This window comes from Eublepharis macularius, chromosome 4 (genome assembly GCF_028583425.1).
Source record: "Eublepharis macularius isolate TG4126 chromosome 4, MPM_Emac_v1.0, whole genome shotgun sequence".
NCBI lineage: Eukaryota > Metazoa > Chordata > Lepidosauria > Squamata > Eublepharidae > Eublepharis > Eublepharis macularius.
Window position 1 is genome coordinate 172137248 of NC_072793.1, and position 20386 is coordinate 172157633.

Below are 20386 nucleotides of genomic sequence, written 5' to 3' on the forward strand. Positions count from 1 at the left end.
TACAATTCCTATGTAGTATAAGCCCTCGATAACCACAGCTCTCCCTGCCAGCTGCATCTGACAAAGAGAACTGTGGTCCCCGAAAGCCCACAGGCACTCAGGCTGAGATAATTGACAAACAAAGCCCACACCAGGCGTCTCTGGGCTCCCCCAGACCACGCCTCTGTAAAGGAAATCTGTTACCTGTGATAATGTGATAACCATTCATAGTCTCTATTCAGTCCCAGCTTGACAGAGTCAAATTTGCATATGAATTCCAATTCAGCAGCCTCCCGTTGGATTTTGTTTTTGAAGGGTTTCTGTTGAACCACAGCGACTTTTAAGTCTTTGGTGGAATGTCCTGGTAGATTGAAGTGTTCTCCCACTGGTTTTTGGACGTTTCCATTTCTAATGTCAGATTTGTGTCCATTTATTCTTTTGCGTAGAGGTTGGCTGGTTTGTCCAATGTACAGAGCAGAAGGACATTGTTGGCACATGAGGGCATATATCAGATTGGAGGATGAGCAGCTGTAAGAGCCAGAGACAGTGTAGTTGATGCCATTGGGTCCTGTAATTGTATTCCCTGGGTAGATATAGGGGCAGAGCTGGCATCTGGGTCTGTTGCAGGGCCTGGTACCTGTGCTGGTGGCCCTGCTGGCCGATTCATGATTGTAAGTGAGAAGTCGTTTAAGATTGGGGGGCTGTCTGTAGGCAAGGAAAGGTCTTCCACCCAGGACTTCTGAGAGAGAGGTATCATTTTCCAGGATGGGTTGTAGCTCCCTGATGATACGTTGGATGGGTTTGAGCTGGGAGCTATAGGTGACAACCAGTGGTGTTCTGTTGTTAGTTCCTTTAGGTATGTCCTGGAGCAGACTGTTTCTGGGTACTAGTCTGGCCCTGTTGATTTGTTTCTTCACTTCATTTGGTGGGTACTGTAGTCTCAAAAATGCTTGTTGTAAATCTCTTAAGTGTGAGTCTCGGTCGAGAGCATCGGAGCAGATACGGTTGTAACGTAAGGCTTGGCTGTAGACAATAGATACGGTTGTAACGTAAGGCTTGGCTGTAGACAATAGACCGAGTGGTATGTTTAGGGTGGAAGCTGGAGGCAAGTAGATATAAGTATCGGTCTGTTGGTTTCCGGTATAAGGTGGTATTTATTCGTCCATTATGTAGTTGTACAGTGGTGTCCAGGAAGTGTACCTGTTGTGTAGAGTGGTCCAGGCTTAGGTTGATAGTAGGGTGAAAGTTATTGAAGTCCTGATGAAATCTCTCAAGGGCTTCCTTCCCATGGGTCCAAATGATGAAGATGTCATCCAGGAATCTTAAGTATAGTAGCGGTTCCAGTGGATGGGAGCTGAGGAAGCGTTGCTCCAAGTCCGCCATGAATATGTTAGCATATTGTGGTGCCATGCGTGTGCCCATGGCTGTGCCATTCACCTGTAGATATAAGTTGTCACCAAATTCGAAGTAATTGTGAGTGAGTACGAAGTGACAAAGTTCAGTGGCGAGGTGTGCTGTGGTTTTTCCGTGATAATATTCCGTATGGCTTGCAGTCCATCTGCATGTGGGATATTGGTGTACAGGGCCTCCACATCCATGGTTGCTAGGATGGTGTCATCTGGTAGGTTGTCAATGGACTGTATTTTCCTGAGGAAGTCAGTGGTGTCCCGTAAGTAGCTGCGTGTGCTTGTGGCATAGGGCCTGAGGATAGAGTCCATGTATCCCGAGACTCCTACTGTGATGGTGCATTTTCCTGAAACAATTGGGCGTCCTGGGTTACCTGGTTTGTGGATTTTGGGTAGTAGGTAGAATCTTCCTGGTCGTGGTTCCTGGGGTGTGTCCATATGGATGCATTCTTGTATGTCCGTGGGGAGTGTTTTTAATATTTTATTGAGTTCCCTTTTGTATTGCTCCGTGGGGTCAGAAGGTAGTATTTTATAGAATGTTGTGTTGGAGAGTTGTCTTTCTGCTTCTTGTATATAATTTTGTTTGTCCATGATGACAACTGCTCCGCCTTTGTCAGCTTCCTTGATTACGATGCCAGAATTATTTTGGAGGCTGTTTATGGCCTCTCTTTCTCCACGGCTGAGATTCTGCTTTAGGTGTTGTTGTTTGTCAATTATCTCAGCCTGAGCACGTCTACGGAAGCATTCAATGTAAAAGTCCAATGAGGAGTTACGGCCCTCGGGGGGTGTCCATGTGGAATTCTTTTTCCTGGAGTTTTGTAACGGTGGTTGTGTATTGCTGGGTTGGGGGGGTGGGGGCTGCTGAGGCTGCTGTGATGGTGTCTGTTCAGTGCTTTGTTCATCGTTTTGTTCAGCAGAGTAGTTGAAGAATTCTTTCAGTCTTAGGCGTCTAAAATAGGCCTCCAGGTCTCCACAAAGTTGTATGGTTTGTGTGGGTCTGGCTGGGCAAAAAGATAGTCCACGTGAGAGGACTGATTCCTCTGCTGGGCTCAGCTTGTAACTGGAAAGATTGATGATGTTGCTTGGTGGATCCAAAGTGTTTTTGCTCTCTGTTGCAGGCAGGAGTTTTGAGAATTTCTTCTCCTTCTTGTTCTGTAATTCAGTGAATAGATTGCAATAAATAGTTTCTCTGGTTGTGGTAAACATCTGCCAGTTCCCGGTCTGTGCAGAAGGGGTGTACTTCATGGAAGAGTCTAGTTCAGAGATCTCTTGCTTGATCCATTGTTGCTTGCTGTACATCAGTCCAATGAGGTGAATTAAGAGTTTCCTGTTACTGGAACTGCTCTATTAATAGGATGGGGAGTTAGCTTAGCAGTCCAGAACTAAAACAGCGCAGATCTAGCCAGCTATACCAAGGTCCATTTTCAGAAATCCCCGTGACAAAGAGGCAGACTACAGATGTTCAATCAATAAGTGTATTTTCTAATAGTGTGACATATGCCTGAAATTACACACACATCCAAGATTACATACAAGATCTAAGAAATACAGAGTATGAACATTAGAGACCTGAGCAGGAACCCCACGATGACTTACTGTGCCCACAACTAGAGTGCCCCACCTTAAATCCCTCTAGCTTCAATAAGTAAAAATAGGAAAAAGGATTGAAAAAGCGGAGGAAACAACGGGTTTGGAAGTCTGCCTTGGGCCCCAAGAAACATAAGGAACTAAATTTGGCAGGAATTTAAAAGGCTGTGAGAAGACATGAAGAAATCTGATCAGCAGCCCACACAGAAGCCAAGGAGCAGCGAAGGGAACAACTCCATTGCACCTCGCCCCTTGAGGCAGACTGGGGAGCCAAAAGGGTCGATACCCCCTTGCCTGGTGGAGGGCCAAAGAGCCAGCTCAAGAAAAAAAGCGGCAGCACTGTGCTCCTCCTTGACAGCTACACCATACTCAGGCCAGCAGGACAAAACCCCTTCACCAGGCGCTCAGCGCCTAGGCCAGGAAAGAACGATGTTCCTCTGTGTTGGCTGCACCAAGCCTGGTTGTGCACTGTACCCATGCTACCCACTATAAACCCAAAGTGCTTTGAAAGTAAGTGAAATGTCAGGTTACATGAGCTAGATAGAGGCCTTTGATAGTGCTGTGGAAGACTGGCCTACCTACGTAGAAAGGCTGGAATAGTCTCTGGAAGCCAGTGAGATTCCCCAGGAACACTTGCACTCCCCAGGGTAGGAAGTGAGTTGTCTAGAACACACTTATTCTTTTGTATAGTAGGATTATTTATTTACTAGCAACAAAGCCCATTGTGGGAAATAATACAACAGGCTCTAGAAAAGGGAAGGCAGGCAGGTGGGCACTGCTTCGTCCTCTGTGACTGATCCCAGCCAGGTGAAGGTGGGCAGTGCTCATTGCCACTTGCTCTGCTCCTGATCCCTGCTGGGTGAAAGCGTGTGTAGGGGTGGGCATTGCCACCTTTTGGGCACTTGATCCCAGTAGGGTGAAGGGGGAGGGCATTAACTCCTGCTCTGGACCCGATCCTGCCTGGGTAAAGGGGCTGGGCATTGTGTTGTGCTCTGCTCATAATCCCAACCAGTGGTGGAGGGTAGGCATTGCCACCTGCTCTGCTCCTGATCCAGGCTGATTGAAGGGGGTTGGATATTGCCACCTGCTCTGCACCTGATCCTGGCAGAGCAAAGGGGGATGGGCATTGCAATGTCCTCTGTACAGATTTCAGCCAGGGGAAGGGGACGGGAATTGATGCCTCATTCCAGCTGGGTGAAGGGGGAAGGGCATTGCCACTTACTCCATGCCAGATTCTGGCAGGTTAAAGGGGGACAGGCATTGCCACCTGCTCTACTCCTTATCCCAGCTGGGTGAAGGGGGGAGCGGGCATTGCCTCCTGCTGCGTGCCTGATTCCAGCCAGGTGAAGGAGGACGGGCATTGCTGCCTGATCCCAGCTGGGTGAAGGGGGGAGGGCATTTCCACCTGCTCTATGTCAGATTCTGGTGGGTTGAAGGATGGCAGGCATTGCCACCTTCTCTAACCCTTATCTCAGCCAACTGAAGGGGTGGGCATTGCCTCCTGCTCTGTGCCTGATCCTGACTGGGTGAAGGAGGTAGGCACTACTGCCTACTCTGAGCCTGATTCTCCAAGCTCCATTCCTGATCCCAACTGAGTGATGGCAGGGGGCAGAAATTGCATCCTGCTCCGCTATTGATTCCAAGTGGTTGAAGGCGGGTGGTGAGCATTGCCAACTTCTCCATGCTGGATCCTAACTGGGTGAAGGCTGGGGGTAGGCATTGTCACATGCACCACTCCTGATCTTGGCTGGGTGAAGGTGGGGGTGAGCATTGCCTCCTGCTCTGCACCTGATCCCAGCCAAGTGAAGGGGGAGTAGGCATTGCCTCCTGCTCTGCGCCAGATTCTGGCCAGGTGAAGGGGGCAGGCATTGCCTCCTGCTTTGTGTCTGATTCTGGCTGGGTGAAGGGGGTGGGCACGGCTGTTTGCTAAACATGTGATCCTGGCTGGGTGAAAGGGGCGGGCATTGCCACCTGCTCTGAGCCTGATTCTGGTGGGTTTAAGGGGGGTGGTCATTGCTGCCTGCTCTGCTCCATATCCCAGCTGCGTGAAGAGGGGAGTGGGCATTGCCTCCTGCTCCATGCCTGATCCCAGCCAGGTGAAGGGGGTGGGCATTGCCACCTGCTCTGGTCCTGATCCCATCTGGGGGAATGGGGGCAGGCATTGCCTCCTGCTCTGCTCCTGATCATAGCTGGTTGAAAGTGTGTGGGGGGGGAGTATTGCCACCACTCTGCTCCTGATCCCAGCTAGGTGAAGGCGGGGAGGTAGGCATTGCTTCCTGCTCCACTCCTGATCCCAGCTGGGTCAAGGGGGTCAGGTGTTGCCACCTGCTCCGCTCATTATCCCAGCTGGGTGAAGGTGATGGGGATTACCACCTGCTTTGTGCCTTCACCCAGTTGAGTGAAAATGGAGGATGAATATTGTCACCTGCTCCACTCTAGATCCCTGCCAGGTGAAGCAGGCAGGCATTGCCACCTGCTCCATGCCTGATCCTAGCTGGTGAAGGCAGGAGATCAGCATTGCCACTTGCTGCACTCCTGATCCCAGCCGGATAAAGGGGGTGGCCATTGCCACCTGCTCCACTCCTGATCCGATCTGGGTGAAGGTGCAGGTGGGCAGTACCACCTGCTCTGCTCCTGATCCCAGGTGTGTTAAGGCCAGTGGCGAGCATTACTACCTTCTTTGCTCCTGATCCCAGCTAGGTGAAGTCACGGGGCAGACTTCCCTACTGATCCTGACCTGGCTTTCCGCCTCAGTGTGCTCTCTCAAAGGACAGGCTGCCTCACCTTTTTCCGCAGCAGCACCCTCTGTTGGCTCACCAGGGTAGGAAGTGAGTTGTCTAGAACATGTTTACTCTTTTATGTAGCAGGATATTTGGGGAGGGACAAGTTTTATCTTACACTTTACCATTACAAAACTGCTTTGTTGTTTAATGTGGGGGTATTTGACCTAACATTGGTGTTTGTGTATACAGTTGCTGTTCTTGTGGCCTCATTGTTCTTGCTGGGAAGAGTCTGTTTTCTATTGTTGTTGGGGTGCCTTGCCTTAACTTTGGTATTAGTGTTACAGTTGTTAAATTGCCATTAGTGGAGTTTTGGTGTGTGATTCTATTGGATAGTCAGAAGGTTAATTTTTAGCTTATGGAACCAACAGAATTTTCTCTTTAATAGGAAGAATTAAGAAGGGTTCAGGTGTGCTCTTATCAAATAGATTAATAGGCTTCCCATACTGACATATTTAACTAGGCTGCTGCCCACCTTTTTACCCCACTTTTATGCCACGTATATGCAGGTGATGTTAAAGCAGGGGCTATTTTTGAGAGCAAGTCAATCAAATTTTGTTGAGATGGTCAGGAAAAAAGGTCCCAAACAGGGAGAAACACCAAGGGAAACCAACTGCCAAGCTGAATCGGTGTATTTGGAAAATTTGTTTAGACCTGTCTCCCAGTGAAGTAGCCCTGTTTATGACACCTCTTGTGGTTGGATGGAGCTACTGGAGTGCTCATTTCAGAGAATCCCGCCTTCAAATTTTTCAAACATTCTACATGGATGTATCGTTTTAGTTGGGCCGCTCATTTTGTGGGATGTTGTTATGTATTGGGCTAGCTTCAAGGGAAACAAGGCTCCTTAGGTAGCCAATCCTATTTGGAATTGGGATATCAGCAACCAATCGTTTCCCCCTGGATATGGGCCAATTGCAATCGTATAAACATGTTGCCTTTTGTTTAGTGCATGCAAACGAAGGATCCTAGTGCCTGTGTTCTTATTGGGGAGTTTCTGAAACGGGGTGGAGTTGGAAGTGTATATATGTGGCTCACTCGGGAGCCAAGCTGTTCTATGTTGCCAATAAATGTACACTATGAGCTGAAGTCACTGCCTTGCTGAAATCACTTGAGCGCCAAGCTCAATATTTAATAGATGTCAAGGCCATAGTCACCCTACAAATCACCCGATCAAGGAGATCCACCTCATCTCTTTGTCAGATGGTCTGTAGCGGGCCCCAACCACAGTACTTCTTGTCCTTCCCTCCCTTCTCTTCACCTGGACACTTTCCAGTGGGCTGTCCCTCCCCTCTTGTAGTATTTCCTAACAATAAAGCCTCTTCCTCACATACATCTCCACTCTGCCTCCTCTACAACACTTCCTGTTCTTCTTGAATAACTCACACCTATCCACTACTGCTTTCCAGTCATAGGAATCATCCCACCAGGTCTCTGTAATGCCTATTAGGTCATATCTTTCCATCTTCATTAGTAGATCAAGTTCCTCCTTATTGCCCAAGATTTGGGCATTGGTATATAGGCAGCAGAAGCTTTGCAAAATTGCCCCTCTTTGACCTGGCCTTTCCAGGTAGACCTCTTCTATTTGCTTTGCTTCTTCCCTGAAATCCTGATGCCAGTTGTCTCCATTCCCCTGTGATGTCCCTTCTTCCCCCTGCAATGTTACCCCCACCCCACCCCCATGAATCTCCCTAGGTCACTTCCAAACACATTCTTCCCTGTCTTTGACAGATGTCCATCACATGCAAGCAAAGGCATCTTCAAGAAAACATAGTTCATGGTCCCAGAATCCAAATCTCTCCCTGCCAGCATCTTGAATGCAGCCAGTGGTTCACCTCCATAATCTTTTGTTCCTGTTACATTCCTCTTCCTTTGTCCAGTAGAATCAAAGAGAATACCACCTATGCCCCTATGACAGAAGAGGCCCTGCAGTTATATCAGTAAGATCATTTAGTATCTTTTACCACTCTTGCTGTTAAAGCAGGTTGGAGAGACTGTCTTTGTCTTTGTGGAAGCAATGTGCTACTGAACTGTATGCAGCGCAACTGCATTTCTGTTCCCGTCCGTCTTTCACTCTACAGCATCACAGGGGCTGGAAGAGGAAGAGATCAAAGAGGTGAGAGGGCTCACCACCTGGTTTCCTAACAACCCCACTTCCCTGTTTGCAGTCAGACCCCTTCGCCTCGCTGAAAGAGTGGTTTATGAATATGGAATATCATAACCCCCTTTTCCACATGGGCCCACTGACAAAATTAATGATAAAGGTGGCTCAGTCTCCATTACATGCACAGATTTGCCATTAAGAAAAACAAGAAGCTGCAGGCTGCAGCCCACACTGCCTGGCTGGCTGTCCTGCCTGCGCTGCTACTGCATGAGTAAGAACCAAAACAAAACTCATGAATTTTTTGGTGGGGGGATAGCATTACAGTCCTGATTTTGTTCTGCCATTCGGGAAACTGCTGTAATGAGCCGAAACAATGATTTCTGTGTGTATTTTTGCCTCTTTTTTGGTTATGCACACCCCTAAACACAGGCTCTATTAGAGCAGCGGTAGAAGCATGGGACGTGAAGCTCCTTGAAGTTATCAACAAGATTGCTCCTCGCTGACCTGTCCTATCCTTGCAGAGGAACCCAGTCCTGCTGAATCCGATAAAGCATGCTACAAAGCCCATTGGAAGATTTATGACATAGCAATGATAGCACCAAAGAAACGTTAGTTTTCTGCAACCATTGCGTCAGCTGGTTCACATGTAGCCCAACTGTTTATGACATCTCAATATCTTTTGACTCCTAAATCTGAACCCTCACTGACTCAAGAACAGACAATAATCTTTGCAAAGTTTTTTGCTGATAAAATAACTTGAATACATTGTAATCTGGATGTTAGCTGTGATATAGGCGAAGTACACTGTCCAGTCTGCTTCTGAATAATTTTGACTCAGTTACACTTCTAGACAGTGACTAGCATCTGTGAAGGCCACTACTTGTACACTGAACACCTGCCCACTCTGGCTAATATAATCTTATAAAGACCACATAAATGAGCCTATGATGTCTATTGTAAATCATTTACTAACTCAAGGCATCTTCCCTTAGTCTCTCAAAGAGGCAGTCATCTGCCCACTACTTAAAAAACTGTTCTTAGACAAAAATGATGTAGCCAATTATTGCCCAGTCTCTAATCTGCCATTTCTGGACAAAGTGGTTGAGAGAGCAGTAGTTGACCAATTACAGGCTTTCTTGGATAGCTCTTGTGCTCGGAACTCTTTTCAGTCTGGTTTTAGGTCAAGCTACAGAATGGAGATGGCTCTAGTAGCTCTAGTTGATGACCTCCACCTGAATGTAGACAAAGGCCATGCTCCTCCTCCTCAATCTATTTGCAGCTTTTGATACAATAGACCCAAATCTTGCTCTTCTGCTACAAACCAACACTGTTACCTACCTGAAACTTTCTCACCAAAGTGTGCACCCACCGACACTCTCCTCTGTGTGTGTGCGCACGCGCACACGCACGTGCATGTAATGTAACAGAGGAAAGACTTGGTAGATAGATGGTTTAGAGGGAGGACTGCGTTCGGTGTGAATTTGGTGCCATTAACTGCAAAAGCAGCTGTCCTCAGATTCAAAAATGAAATGGAATTTTCTTTCCCCAGTTCATATCCCTACAGGCGGCCTGACCTGGATAGTCCAGGTGAGCCTGATTTTGTCAGATCTCAGAAGCTAAGCAGGGTCAGTGTAGTTAGTAATCAGATGAGAGACCTCCCATGAAGATCAGGTTTGCAGAGGCGGGCAATTAGTCTCTTACTGTGAAAACACCACCAGGGGTTGTCATAAGCCAGCTTTGACTTGAGGGCACTCCTCCAACACTGCTACAGGCATGTTGTTAATGAAAGAACCTAAAGTAACATTACTAGGATACTTGCAGAACCAAGTGCCAGTAAAATATCAACCAGTGATTACCGATTTATTAACTACTGTGAAGATGATAATCACTAAAAATTGGCAGAAAAGTTATAATCAAAGGATGGATTAAGAAGGACGGCAAATTGCCAAAATTTCCAGATTGATGCAGTGTTTCTTTAAGATTACTAAAGCTCATAACTGAATTTACAGATAGCTTTTTTAAAAAATTATTTTCCCCATTTAAAATGAAAAATAGCCCAAAATATGGAAATCATATTTGTATATCTGTGATAGTATTTCTTTATGATTTTTTTGTAAAAAGTCTGTGTACAGCTATGATGAAACACATTTTTTTCATTATACAGTTATTTTTTTTTTTGTTACTAAAAATAAAAATAATTTGGATTTTTATTCAGAGCCTTTTCTATACTCTAAATACATTTCCATTTGCATGTTCAAAGCAATGTACATTTTAAGATTTTCCAGACAACAAATGACATTTTAGTCCTGTTACACCAAAAATACCATTTTTCATTTATTAACCTATTCAACATTTTAAAGCAAGATTATGATTTAGCTTTTAAAATTCTTCAGATTATTTTCATTTTTTCTTAGAAATAAAATAGCTGAGGAGCGAAAGAATGCAATGATAAAAGAATAGAAGAACAACGGCAGAAAACTCAAAGACTACAAACGGTGTTCTGAAAACTAAGCCCCCAAAGGTTCCCTTGGCCCTTTGCATGGCTCTTCTATTTTTTGCCATATAACACTGGAGCTTTTCATTGGCTAAAACAGATGCCAAGTACAGCTCATTAGCATAATGCCTTCCTCCATTCTCCCGGACCATTTTCTTGATCATCACCATCAGCTCGGAAACCTGCCCCTCTCGTTCTGCCCCAGCTGCCCTATTACTGAAAGCACAGAAGCGGGACCCACATTTCTGAATCAGCTCCAAAAGAACCTTGTTATTGGATTGCATCACATAGTCATGCAAGGAGGTCCCTTCCAAGACTTCTTTCCAGGTGAAAACGACTATCATGTGCTTTGTGGCTTCCACTCCAAATACTTCCAAGACTCTGTTTGCGGTAGCTTCATCTTCTGCAGTGAAGCGGCCCACGGGAGTCACCAGCAGCAAAGCATGAGGGCCAGGTTTGGAGAGTCCAACACAACGCTTAATTTCAGTGAGCATATCTTCAATGCAGACTTCTGAATCAAATATGTTTGGCGTGTCGGTCACTGACACTTCCTGGCCATTCCAGCTCCCAGACGCTCTTTGGCACTGCAGGGTTGTTGTCTTTGCCTCAAGCGTGGATTGAAACGCCTTCTGGCCCAAGATGGTGTTTCCTGTGGCACTTTTCCCACCTCCAGACTTCCCAACGAGGATGATCCTTAGTTCTGATTCTTCCCCTTTGAGTTATGGAGAACATGTTAGCAAAAGGCAGAGAAAGGCCAGACGTACTGTAAAGGAGACCGATTGAACTACTTCAAGTGGCAGATTTTTGAGATGGTAAATCTTAGATTTCATATCTAACTTGTGTAAATATAATTAACTTGTTAAATATAATTTTCCAAAAGTATAATGGGCTCATGCACACTTCATCCTAGCTGATCCAAGCAGAGTTATCGGAAGTGGGGTTCTCGGTAATTCAATAACACTTTTCACTCTGTATTTATCTACCACATCCTCTCAGGAGCTCAGGGCAGTGAACAACATTCACCCTTCCACAGTTTTATCCTGACAACAACCCTGTGAGGTATGTAGGTTAGACTGGGAGAAAAGGACTGGCCCAAGGTCACCCAGCAAGCTTGCATGGCAGAGTGGGAATTTGAATTCAGCTCTCTGAGATTCAAGCCATACAATACATGTGATGCAAGTTGAGTTGCGGGGTGGGGGAGTCCCTTGACCTGACTCACAGCCACACATAACATCAGGGGACACAGGTTCTGAAGTGACTTTTGCTCATGGAGGCTCATGAGAATTGGGAAAAGGGAGGTGAGATTTCAGGCTACTTCCACACCATTTTTGCCAGAGAAAATGGCTGTGGAAGGACCTGTTTGCCCCTTTCTTTGACTCCACATGTCTTAGGATCATGTGACTAAGGACATTTGGAACCCAAGAAAGGAAAACAGCCCCCACTAGCTGTTTCCTCTGGCAAAAATGTTGTGGGGAGGCCTAAAGCCCTGTCTTCCCTTTCCCAGCACTCATGAGCCGCTGTGAGCGGACTCTTGATCCAGTTCACAGCACAAGTATCATATAGCTATACCCAACCGACTGTGCCACATTGGTTCAGCTTCCATTCTCTGTGAGTGTTCTGCTTCTGCAGTCCCCAGAAACTATCACTGGGAAGGGCTACTTCTAGAATTACCAGCCCCCTCCAGCGGCCAAAACAAGGGGCCGGAGGTTAGGGGGTGGGAAGAGTGGGGTACTTACCCCCGATGCTTCCCCATAGAACTGGAAAATGTTATCATTTCCTGGTGCAACAGGGAAGCTACAGGTCATGCCAGGGGTCAATTCATTAAAAATTGTCTTCATTAAAAATTTACTTGGAGGCAATTTTTAATGAATTGGCCCTCAGCGCAACACATAGTTTCCCTGTGGAAACAGAAAATGACATCATTTTGCAGCACTACAGGGAAGTGTGAGTGTGCTTTTCATGCATGTCCCCCCACCCTGGTGTTTTTCTCTCCTGCTGGCCAAGTGAGAAAAGGTGGGGGGCAGGGAATACCTCAGCTACTTCACTGCCAAGTGCCTCAGTGGGTGCCCTGCCTAAGTCAGGGTGGCAGCAGGGCCTTTGGGCTTTCTAACTCTAACCCCTTTTGAACTAAACAAGTAGCAGCCCTCTGACATCAGATGCAGGAATGTCTGAGTGTGAGGGAGGAGGAGAGGACCAGTCTGAAATCAAATGGTCTTGTTTACTTGGAAGTAAATCCCACTTGCTTGCTCTCTAGCTTTGCCCCAATTAAATGTGCCATCTCAGACTTCTTGAGTTTCCAATTTACCCATAATTCTTCCTCAAAGTCTACCATTGTTCCAGGTGGTGGAGGAAGTCCTTGCAAAATTCATCAGGCTAGAATTTTACTGTGCACAAGCATTCCAAGCTACACAAAAGACCAAATAACAGACCAAAGCAGCAACCAGGAAACTCACTTTTGAAATATAAAAAGGTATCTCTCTAAGAACCCCATGGCGCAGAGTGAAAAGCTACAGTACTGCAGCCCAAGTTCTGCTCACGACCTGAGTTTGTTCCTGGCGGAAGCCAGGTTCAAATAGCCTGCTCAAGACTGACTCAGAGCAGAACCACAAGTGACAAAAGGCACAGATTGGACACTTGTCTGCTTCCCTCAAGTTTTGATGGGAAATGTAGGCATCCTGGTCTCGCAGCTTTGCTCTCTGACTGCTGTCCAATGGACTTTTCAACTGTCACTTGCCCAACATTCCGTCAAGCTGCCTACATTTCCCATCAAAACTTGAGGGAAGCAGACAAGTGTCCAATCTGTGCCCTTTGTCACTTGTGGTTCTGCTCTCAGCCTTCCATCCTTCTGAGAATGGAAGCTATTGCCTCCTTTTCCATATTCACAATCAAGCCTCCCATATTCAAAACTCACATACATGCTTACCTTGCTTATGCATCTTCTCTTTTACCTCTCCCTAAAATAATTGATAAGGAAGTATGTTAGTAGAGATGATCACTTAAACAGATAATTATAGAGAAGTTGCATCTAGCCATACTTCTAAAGTTGCATATGGTGAGGAAACTGTGTAAGCACACAGACCTTATCTGGGCAGCATGTATATCTTCTTTCCTGGACTGAGCTGAAGTGAAATGTGTTCTTCTGGTTGTCAATATAAGCACACCCAAAATGTGTCACAGATGAAAAAAGAGAGCAATATTGGCCTCAGTGGTGTGCAATAACCAAGAAAGAGGTGTTGGGGTGGAACCAAACACAATTCTCACTGCAAATCATGGTACAATCAAAAAACAAAACATAGCCCTTCTCCAAATCTGCCCAAACATGGGGTGTCCCTACAAAGAATGCTATGTGGCTATACCAAACAGTGACCCAATATACTTTGTGTAAAACTGAATCCAAAACTAAATATTTAATTCAAGTTGTCAACTTTGTGTGGAGTGTGGGGAGAGGCAGGACTGCTCTGCCTGAATAGCTGGTTGAGAAAATTCATCCTTTCCCCGTCATTGCATCCATATACTGGCAATTCACGTGCTGAATTTCAGCTTGCAGTGCACTTATTAAATGCTCAGTATCCCCTCCTAGGAGAAAAGTGACCAGACCTAAAGCTCCTTAAATGTGGGGGTAATTTAACGGGGGTGGGGGAAGCCTCATGTGCTTATATAAACAGAGACTATGGTGATTTATATACATGGACATGGTTTCCCCATTGCTTCTGAGGCTGTCAATACTGTGCAGTGGCAAGGGATTTTCCTCCTCCCTGAACCACTAAAGGTTTTTCATTTTTATAAAAAAAAAATCAGCTCTTGAATATTGTTAGATCAATAAAATATTATATGCACGTACATGCCATCAAGTCGCAACCACCTTATGGAGATCCCAGAAAGTGGCTTTCAAGGCAAGTGAGAAGCAGGAGTGGTTTGCCATTGCCTGCCTCTGCAAAGCCTTCCTGGGAGGTCCCCCATCCAATTACTGACCTTGCTGCAGTAGAACAGCAGGATCTGGGTCATGGAGCCTCTGAGAGTGGCTCTCAGACCAGCCATCTCTCATGGTGGCTCCTGTGCACCCTTCTCTTTCTTGCCTCTCCTTCCTTTCTAGTTTCTTTGTAACAAGAATGAGGAGGGAAAGCGGTCTGGCAATTAGAAACTTTACGATAATAGGTGGAAGAAGGGGGGAAGGCTGAAGAGGGGGCGGGAGCTGTTCAGTGCATGACAAAGTGAGAGGAGGAGAGAAAGAAGTGTGTGCAAGTGCAGGCATTGTCTTGGCACTGCTCCTTAGCAGCCCAACCTCTTGCCCAGCCCCCTGCAGGGCTTCGCTGCCCTCTACCTGCTGCGGGAGATGTACAGCACTGAGCCACAAGCCACCCAATTTTTTACTGCCATCTGCCATCTTCCTCTATCTCCTCCATCTGGTGCCACCCCCACACCTTCTCAGTCTCTTGGGCCAGCCCTGGATGGATCGCCATATAAAGTAAATTTGGATTTGTGAGTCACCATACCAAAAAAGTTGGGGAACTGCTGGTGGATAGTACGTACTTTCTGCTGCTCTGGTTCTACTATGTAATTTCTGCATCATTTCATGTGTCGTGTTGATGCCTGGGCTTTGTTTCAGCTCTGTTTTAAATTTCTGCTTGGTTTCAGATTTCCACAGTCCAAAAGCTATTGCACTGTTTGTTGTAATTCCAGATTAAACACTCATCCCATGGATCCAAATCTAGGCCTCCTTATATCACTCAGTATAAGAATTTGCACCTGGAAGCCAAAAATTAGGAGAAATAGAGGCAACTTTTGCCCTTTTAAAAGATACCATTATTAATTTGCTTCAGCTGAAATACCTATTCATGTTATCTCCAGAATTTCAAATTAAACTTTTAAAAGTCTGTTCTGTTGAGGGTTTGTAACCTGACTAGTTCTGCCTAGAGTTGCCAAAGCCTATGAAAATGTCCTGTCCCTTTAAAAAAGGCTTTATGGGCTATTATTTAGCAGGTGATATCATTTAACTTCATGCCAGGGATGGTTTCGCCTGCCCAAATATTAAGCCTCTATTAAAGGGACAGGATATTTTTTCTCCAGATGGTTAGCAACCCTAGTTCTGCCTCCAGGGAGACACTTGCTTGGAATCCAGTTCTGTTTATCCTATGTAAGCACTTAAGAGAACTTCATCCGTTCCGTGAGATTTTCTCCTCTCTTTTTGAGTGTTTCCTTCTCAAGGGTCAGATTTGTTTTGGCTACCTACTTTTCTGCATGCCATGTTTTATCCTGGTGTGGGCACTGTCTTTTTTTGTCCACACCACCATGAAATAAAAAAAATTATGTGGTGAGGTGTGGACATAATTATCAGTGTTACAGTCAGCATCACCGGTGCCACCATATCACCTCCATCTCCTTTTAAAAATTTTGGGGTATGCCCAATCATGTTATTACATTATGATGTCATGACATTATGACCACCAAAGGAACCCAGCAGAAGGCATAAACAGTGTGTGGGGGAACCAAAAGAGAAATGAAAGCGAATGGATAACCAACATGGAGTGCATGTAGGGCTGCCAGACCCCTGGTAGGGGTCACACCAACCCAGGTAAAAGCCAGGCCCCAATCTCCCACTGGGAGACTGATGGGGCCTGGCAACCCTAAGCGCATGCAGTGTTGGCACAGAGTAAACCCAAACACAGAACTTTTTACCTGAAAAGCATAAGTAGTTAATCTTTGAAAACCCTCAAAGAGATCCACGCAATCACATGGATTGTTAAGACACATCTTTTTTAAAAAGAAAACTTTATGACCTTATAACACTGTAATATTGTTATTGTATTGTGTTGGTTTACTCTTGTGGTGCTGGCCTCTGCCTCCCAGCTCTGGGTCAGCCCAGATTGGAGCGGGGATGGGTGAGTGGGTCATAAATCCTAAATAAAAATGCCTACTTGGAGCATAGCTGTCACGTATTGGGGAAATTTTTAAAAAGTCATAACATTGAATGTTATAACATCATTATGCTTGGTTGGGAGAGGTAGGAGCTGGGAGGAGGATGGAGAGACCAATCAGTGAGAAGTGGCCTGTGGGGCAGAGTGTGTGTGTGTGTGGAATAGAAGGCAGAGGGTAAAAATCCAAAAGGAAAATTCTGCAGAATTGAGAAAGCCAATTGAAAACCATAGAGAAATAGTGTATAGCCATGTTAGTCTGTAGTCGCAAAATAGTAGAGTCCAGTAGCACCTTTAAGACTAACCACCTTTATTGTAGCATAAGCTTTCGAGAACCACAGCTCTCTTCAAATCAAATTTAAATCAAATTTATTATTACAGTCCTAGACCAGCAAGAAAATTACAGGAATTAACTGTGTTACAGAAATAAACTAGAGAATACAAATTAAAGGATACCTCAGTAATGTAATATATTACACTAGAAACAAAGCCCATTGTGCAAATAAATACAATGGGCTCTAGAAAGCTGTTGTGCTTTTCAAAAATTTTTATGAAACATAACATTCAGTGATCAATGCTGAAAGATTTCTTTATATACAATGTTTTTGTATATAAAGCACTTCCAGTTTCAGCTCTCAAAATCTCCAGGAATTTCACTACCTGGAGCTGGCAACCCCACACAGGGAGTCCTGGTCAGGCTGTTAAATGACTCTGCAGCCGCCCGCCCCCCCAGGTTCCAGTCACCCACAGGTTATCCCAGCCTCTCCCACCTGATGGATGGTTCTCTGGATCTCCTGGGTTTCTCCATGCCCTCGGCCCTTCCCTTCCCAGGAAATTCTGCAGGGTGCAAAAGGTGGGCCGGAGCTGGGAAGGGCCCCAGCTGCACCCAAATTAGTGTGAGGAAGGGCTTGCAGCCTGCCCATTCATAGAATCATAGAGTTGGAAGGGGCCATACAGACCATCTAGTCCAACCCCCTGCCAAGGGCAGGATCAGCCTAAAGCATCTCTGACTGATGGGGGCTGAGGACACACGACAGACAGGAAACCTTCTCAATCCCAGCTGACTGCCGGCTGCCGGCTTGACAGGGGGGCAGGTTTATCCCTCCCCCTGGTGCCGATCCCGGTGGGGAGGGGAAGGCGAGCAGCTGCCTCGTTTGCAACTGGCAGCCAGTTTGTAGGGGGGGTTGCTCCCCCCCCCCCCGCTGCGCCGGCTTGACTCGGGGGCTCACCCTGCAATCCCAGCGGCAAGGGGAAGGCGAGTGGCCGCCCCTCCTGCAGCCTGCTGTTGGTTTGCAGGCGGCCAGGTTTGTCCCACCCCCCCCGCGCCGTTTGTCCCCCCCCCCACCGGCTTGACAGATGGGTAGGTTTGTCCCTCCCCTCGCGCGATGCAGGCAGCGAGTAGCCACCTCGCTTGCAGCTGGCTGGTTGCAGGCTGCCAGGTTTGCTCTCCCACCCCTCCCCTGGAGCCAGCTTGATGGGGGATGTCCCCCCCCCCAGTGGCGCGGGGAAGGCGAACAGCTGCTCCTCTTGCAGCCTGCCTCCGGTTTGCAGGCGGCCGGGTTTGCTCCCCCACCCCCGCTTGACAGGGGGGCGGGTTCTCCCCACATCCCAGAGGCGAGGGGAAGGTGAGCGACCGCCTCACTTGCAGCTGGCTGTTTGCAGGTGGACGTGTTTGCTCCCCGCCCGGCGCCAGCTTGACAGGGAGGCGGGTTCGTCCCTCCCCTCTCCCCGATCTGGAAGGGGAGTGGCTGCCCCTCTTGCAGTCTGGCCATCCGGATTTGGCCAAGCCGCTTCAGAGGCGGGCCGTTTGTTTCCCCAGCCTATCAAAGTGAGGAAGGGAAAGAGGAGGAAGTCCTTCCTTCAGGCACTCAAAAGGCGCTTGCTCCAGCTATCTTCGTGAGTCGTTGGATAGACGCTAAGACAATTATGTTATAGGTTTGCCTTACATTGCCATAAAAATGTTTAAAATTTAAATTTCAATATATCATAAAACCAGATACCATAAAACCATAAAACAGAACTGTCTTTAGTTGGTAATGAACCATCTCCTGTTCTTTATGGCCATCCAGCCAAACTTGGCAACCTTATATGTTATATCTTGGGATCTATCTGAGAGCATTTTTGAAAGTAGAAAAGCTCTGTGTCTTCCCAGATGGGCAGAACGTATAGGCCTTATATAAACTTCTCTTAGTTGCATGTGTATTTTACAGTCAAAGATGACATGTTCTAGTGATTCTATTTTCCCCTCACCACAGGGACACAGGCGCTCTTCCAGTGGTGTTCTTTTGTATCTGCCTGCCAGTATGGCAGATGGAAGAGCATTCCAACGCATTAACGTAAAGGTTTTCGTGTGTTTGTGATTGGCAAGATTAAAAAGATAAGGCATAGGGGTTAGCCTAACCATAGGGAACCACAGTTCTCTTTGTCAGATGCATCCGATGAAGAGAACTGTGCTTCTCGAAAGCTTATGCTACAAGAAAGTTGGTTACTCTTAAAGGTGCTACTGGACTCTTTACTATTTTGCGACTACAGACTAACATGGCTAACTTCTCTGGATCTATACACATAGAGAAAATCATTGGGGAATAAGCACAGGCAGAAAATTCGAAGAGAAATATTGAAAACACTGAGCTGAAAACTGAAGGGGGAGTTAACTGTGCAGAATTCAGAAGAAAACTCAAAGCAGTATAGGTCCAGAACCAGTGAAATTCCTCTGTGTAGAAAAGGCGAGTGATTGCAGACTATTTCTTTTCTCAAACAAAACTGTCGGTAGACAAAGAATGTAGCACTGCGAAAGATGGAAGAATAAGCACTGAGGGCAACTGTATTTTGTAGCTGAAGAATATGGTGGATCTTCATGGGGGTTACAAATCATGCCCCTGCTACAGAAGCAGCAACATCGGTCATTGCCACCACTCCAACCCTCCACTCTTCCTTCTCTCCCTTTTGCAGTTATTCTGGGCACACACATACATACCCTTTCCCATACAGCACAGCACAGCTCAGCAGAGGAAAGGCAGAAGAATGGCAAGCAAAATGTCCCGTCATTTGAAAACAAAGTTCCTGGCTCCTCCTCGTAGCAACTGTGGTTGAGCATCCAAATGGATGCTCCATCCCCTCTTCTCCTCTCTCAAAACGTTGCGAATAAATCAACAAGAAGATGGGAATTGCTTTCTTGTTGTAAGGACCAGGGGTCAGCTCTTTTCCAAATTCTACAAAAACTTACAATGAACTATCAAATGCTTCCTACCTCCTCAACTGACAGCATCCAGAGCTCCCCTCAACGCGGTGTTTGCATTTCCTAGTTATCTGCTTTTTAACATATGCAGCACAGTGACAAGAAAGGGAGAGGGCAGTATTGCTCAGAAAGCATGTGACTTCCCTTAAAAACTTCCACTACCAACTCTGTTTTTATTTCAGTTCACATTCTGAGAAGCAAGGCACAAAGAAAACAGTGAAACTCCAAATCTCACATTGTTCTCCAAGCAGGTACAGCAGAAGGTAAGTTAGATTTTTGTCTTTTTGTCTCCAGTTTTGCTGTACTTCTAGAACGTGGAACTTGCTCAGCTGAGGAAATCTGACACTGAATTCTGTGGAGGAGTTCGCCCCTCGGTTTACGTTTCTGCAAGCCAGTCCAACTGACATTGATTTCCAAAAGAGAAATGTAAGGGCATGTTTGAAAGGGTCAAATATGGCACTCCTGTGGCTTCTGATTCTCTAAGATGTTTACTCACCAAAATATTAAGAGAAAGTAGTTACATTAAGACTTAAGATCATATAAGCTCCATGTTATACATGCAAAAAAGCCTTGACACCTCAAAAGAAAGAAAGAAAGAAAGAAAGAAAGAAAGAAAGAAAGAAAGAAAGAAAGAAAGAAAGAAAGAAAGAAAGAAAGAAAGAAAGAAAAAGAATTCAACCAGAAAGACAGCATGATGTTTTTCATAATTCAGAGAAACTGGAGGGCATGTTTAACGTCACTATTTTCCTGTCCCCCACCCTCAAAAGTTAAAGAAAGAATCCAAAGTGAAAGTGCTGGGTTAGAACACATTAAAAGATTAAACGTTTTGGAATTCTTCGAGAAAGTGAACAACTGTGTAAATCAGGGGTCCCCAATCTTTCTGAGCCCA

At 46.1% G+C, this 20386-nt stretch overlaps 1 protein-coding gene across 1 annotated transcript in view; it reads right to left on the bottom strand.

The window, feature by feature from the left end:
- The window catches only part of LOC129327842 (uncharacterized), a 40989-nt gene extending 21411 nt beyond the window's left edge, over window positions 1–19578 (bottom strand). The window contains exons 1-3 of the mRNA XM_054976593.1: window positions 19510–19578; window positions 13271–13301; window positions 10270–11059 (exon numbers count right to left, since the gene is read on the bottom strand). Of these exons, the coding sequence (XP_054832568.1) occupies window positions 10270–11059; window positions 13271–13301; window positions 19510–19527 (839 nt within the window). The 5' untranslated portion in view covers window positions 19528–19578. The remainder of the gene's footprint in view (window positions 1–10269; window positions 11060–13270; window positions 13302–19509) is intronic.
- Window positions 19579–20386: the final 808 nt, after the last annotated feature.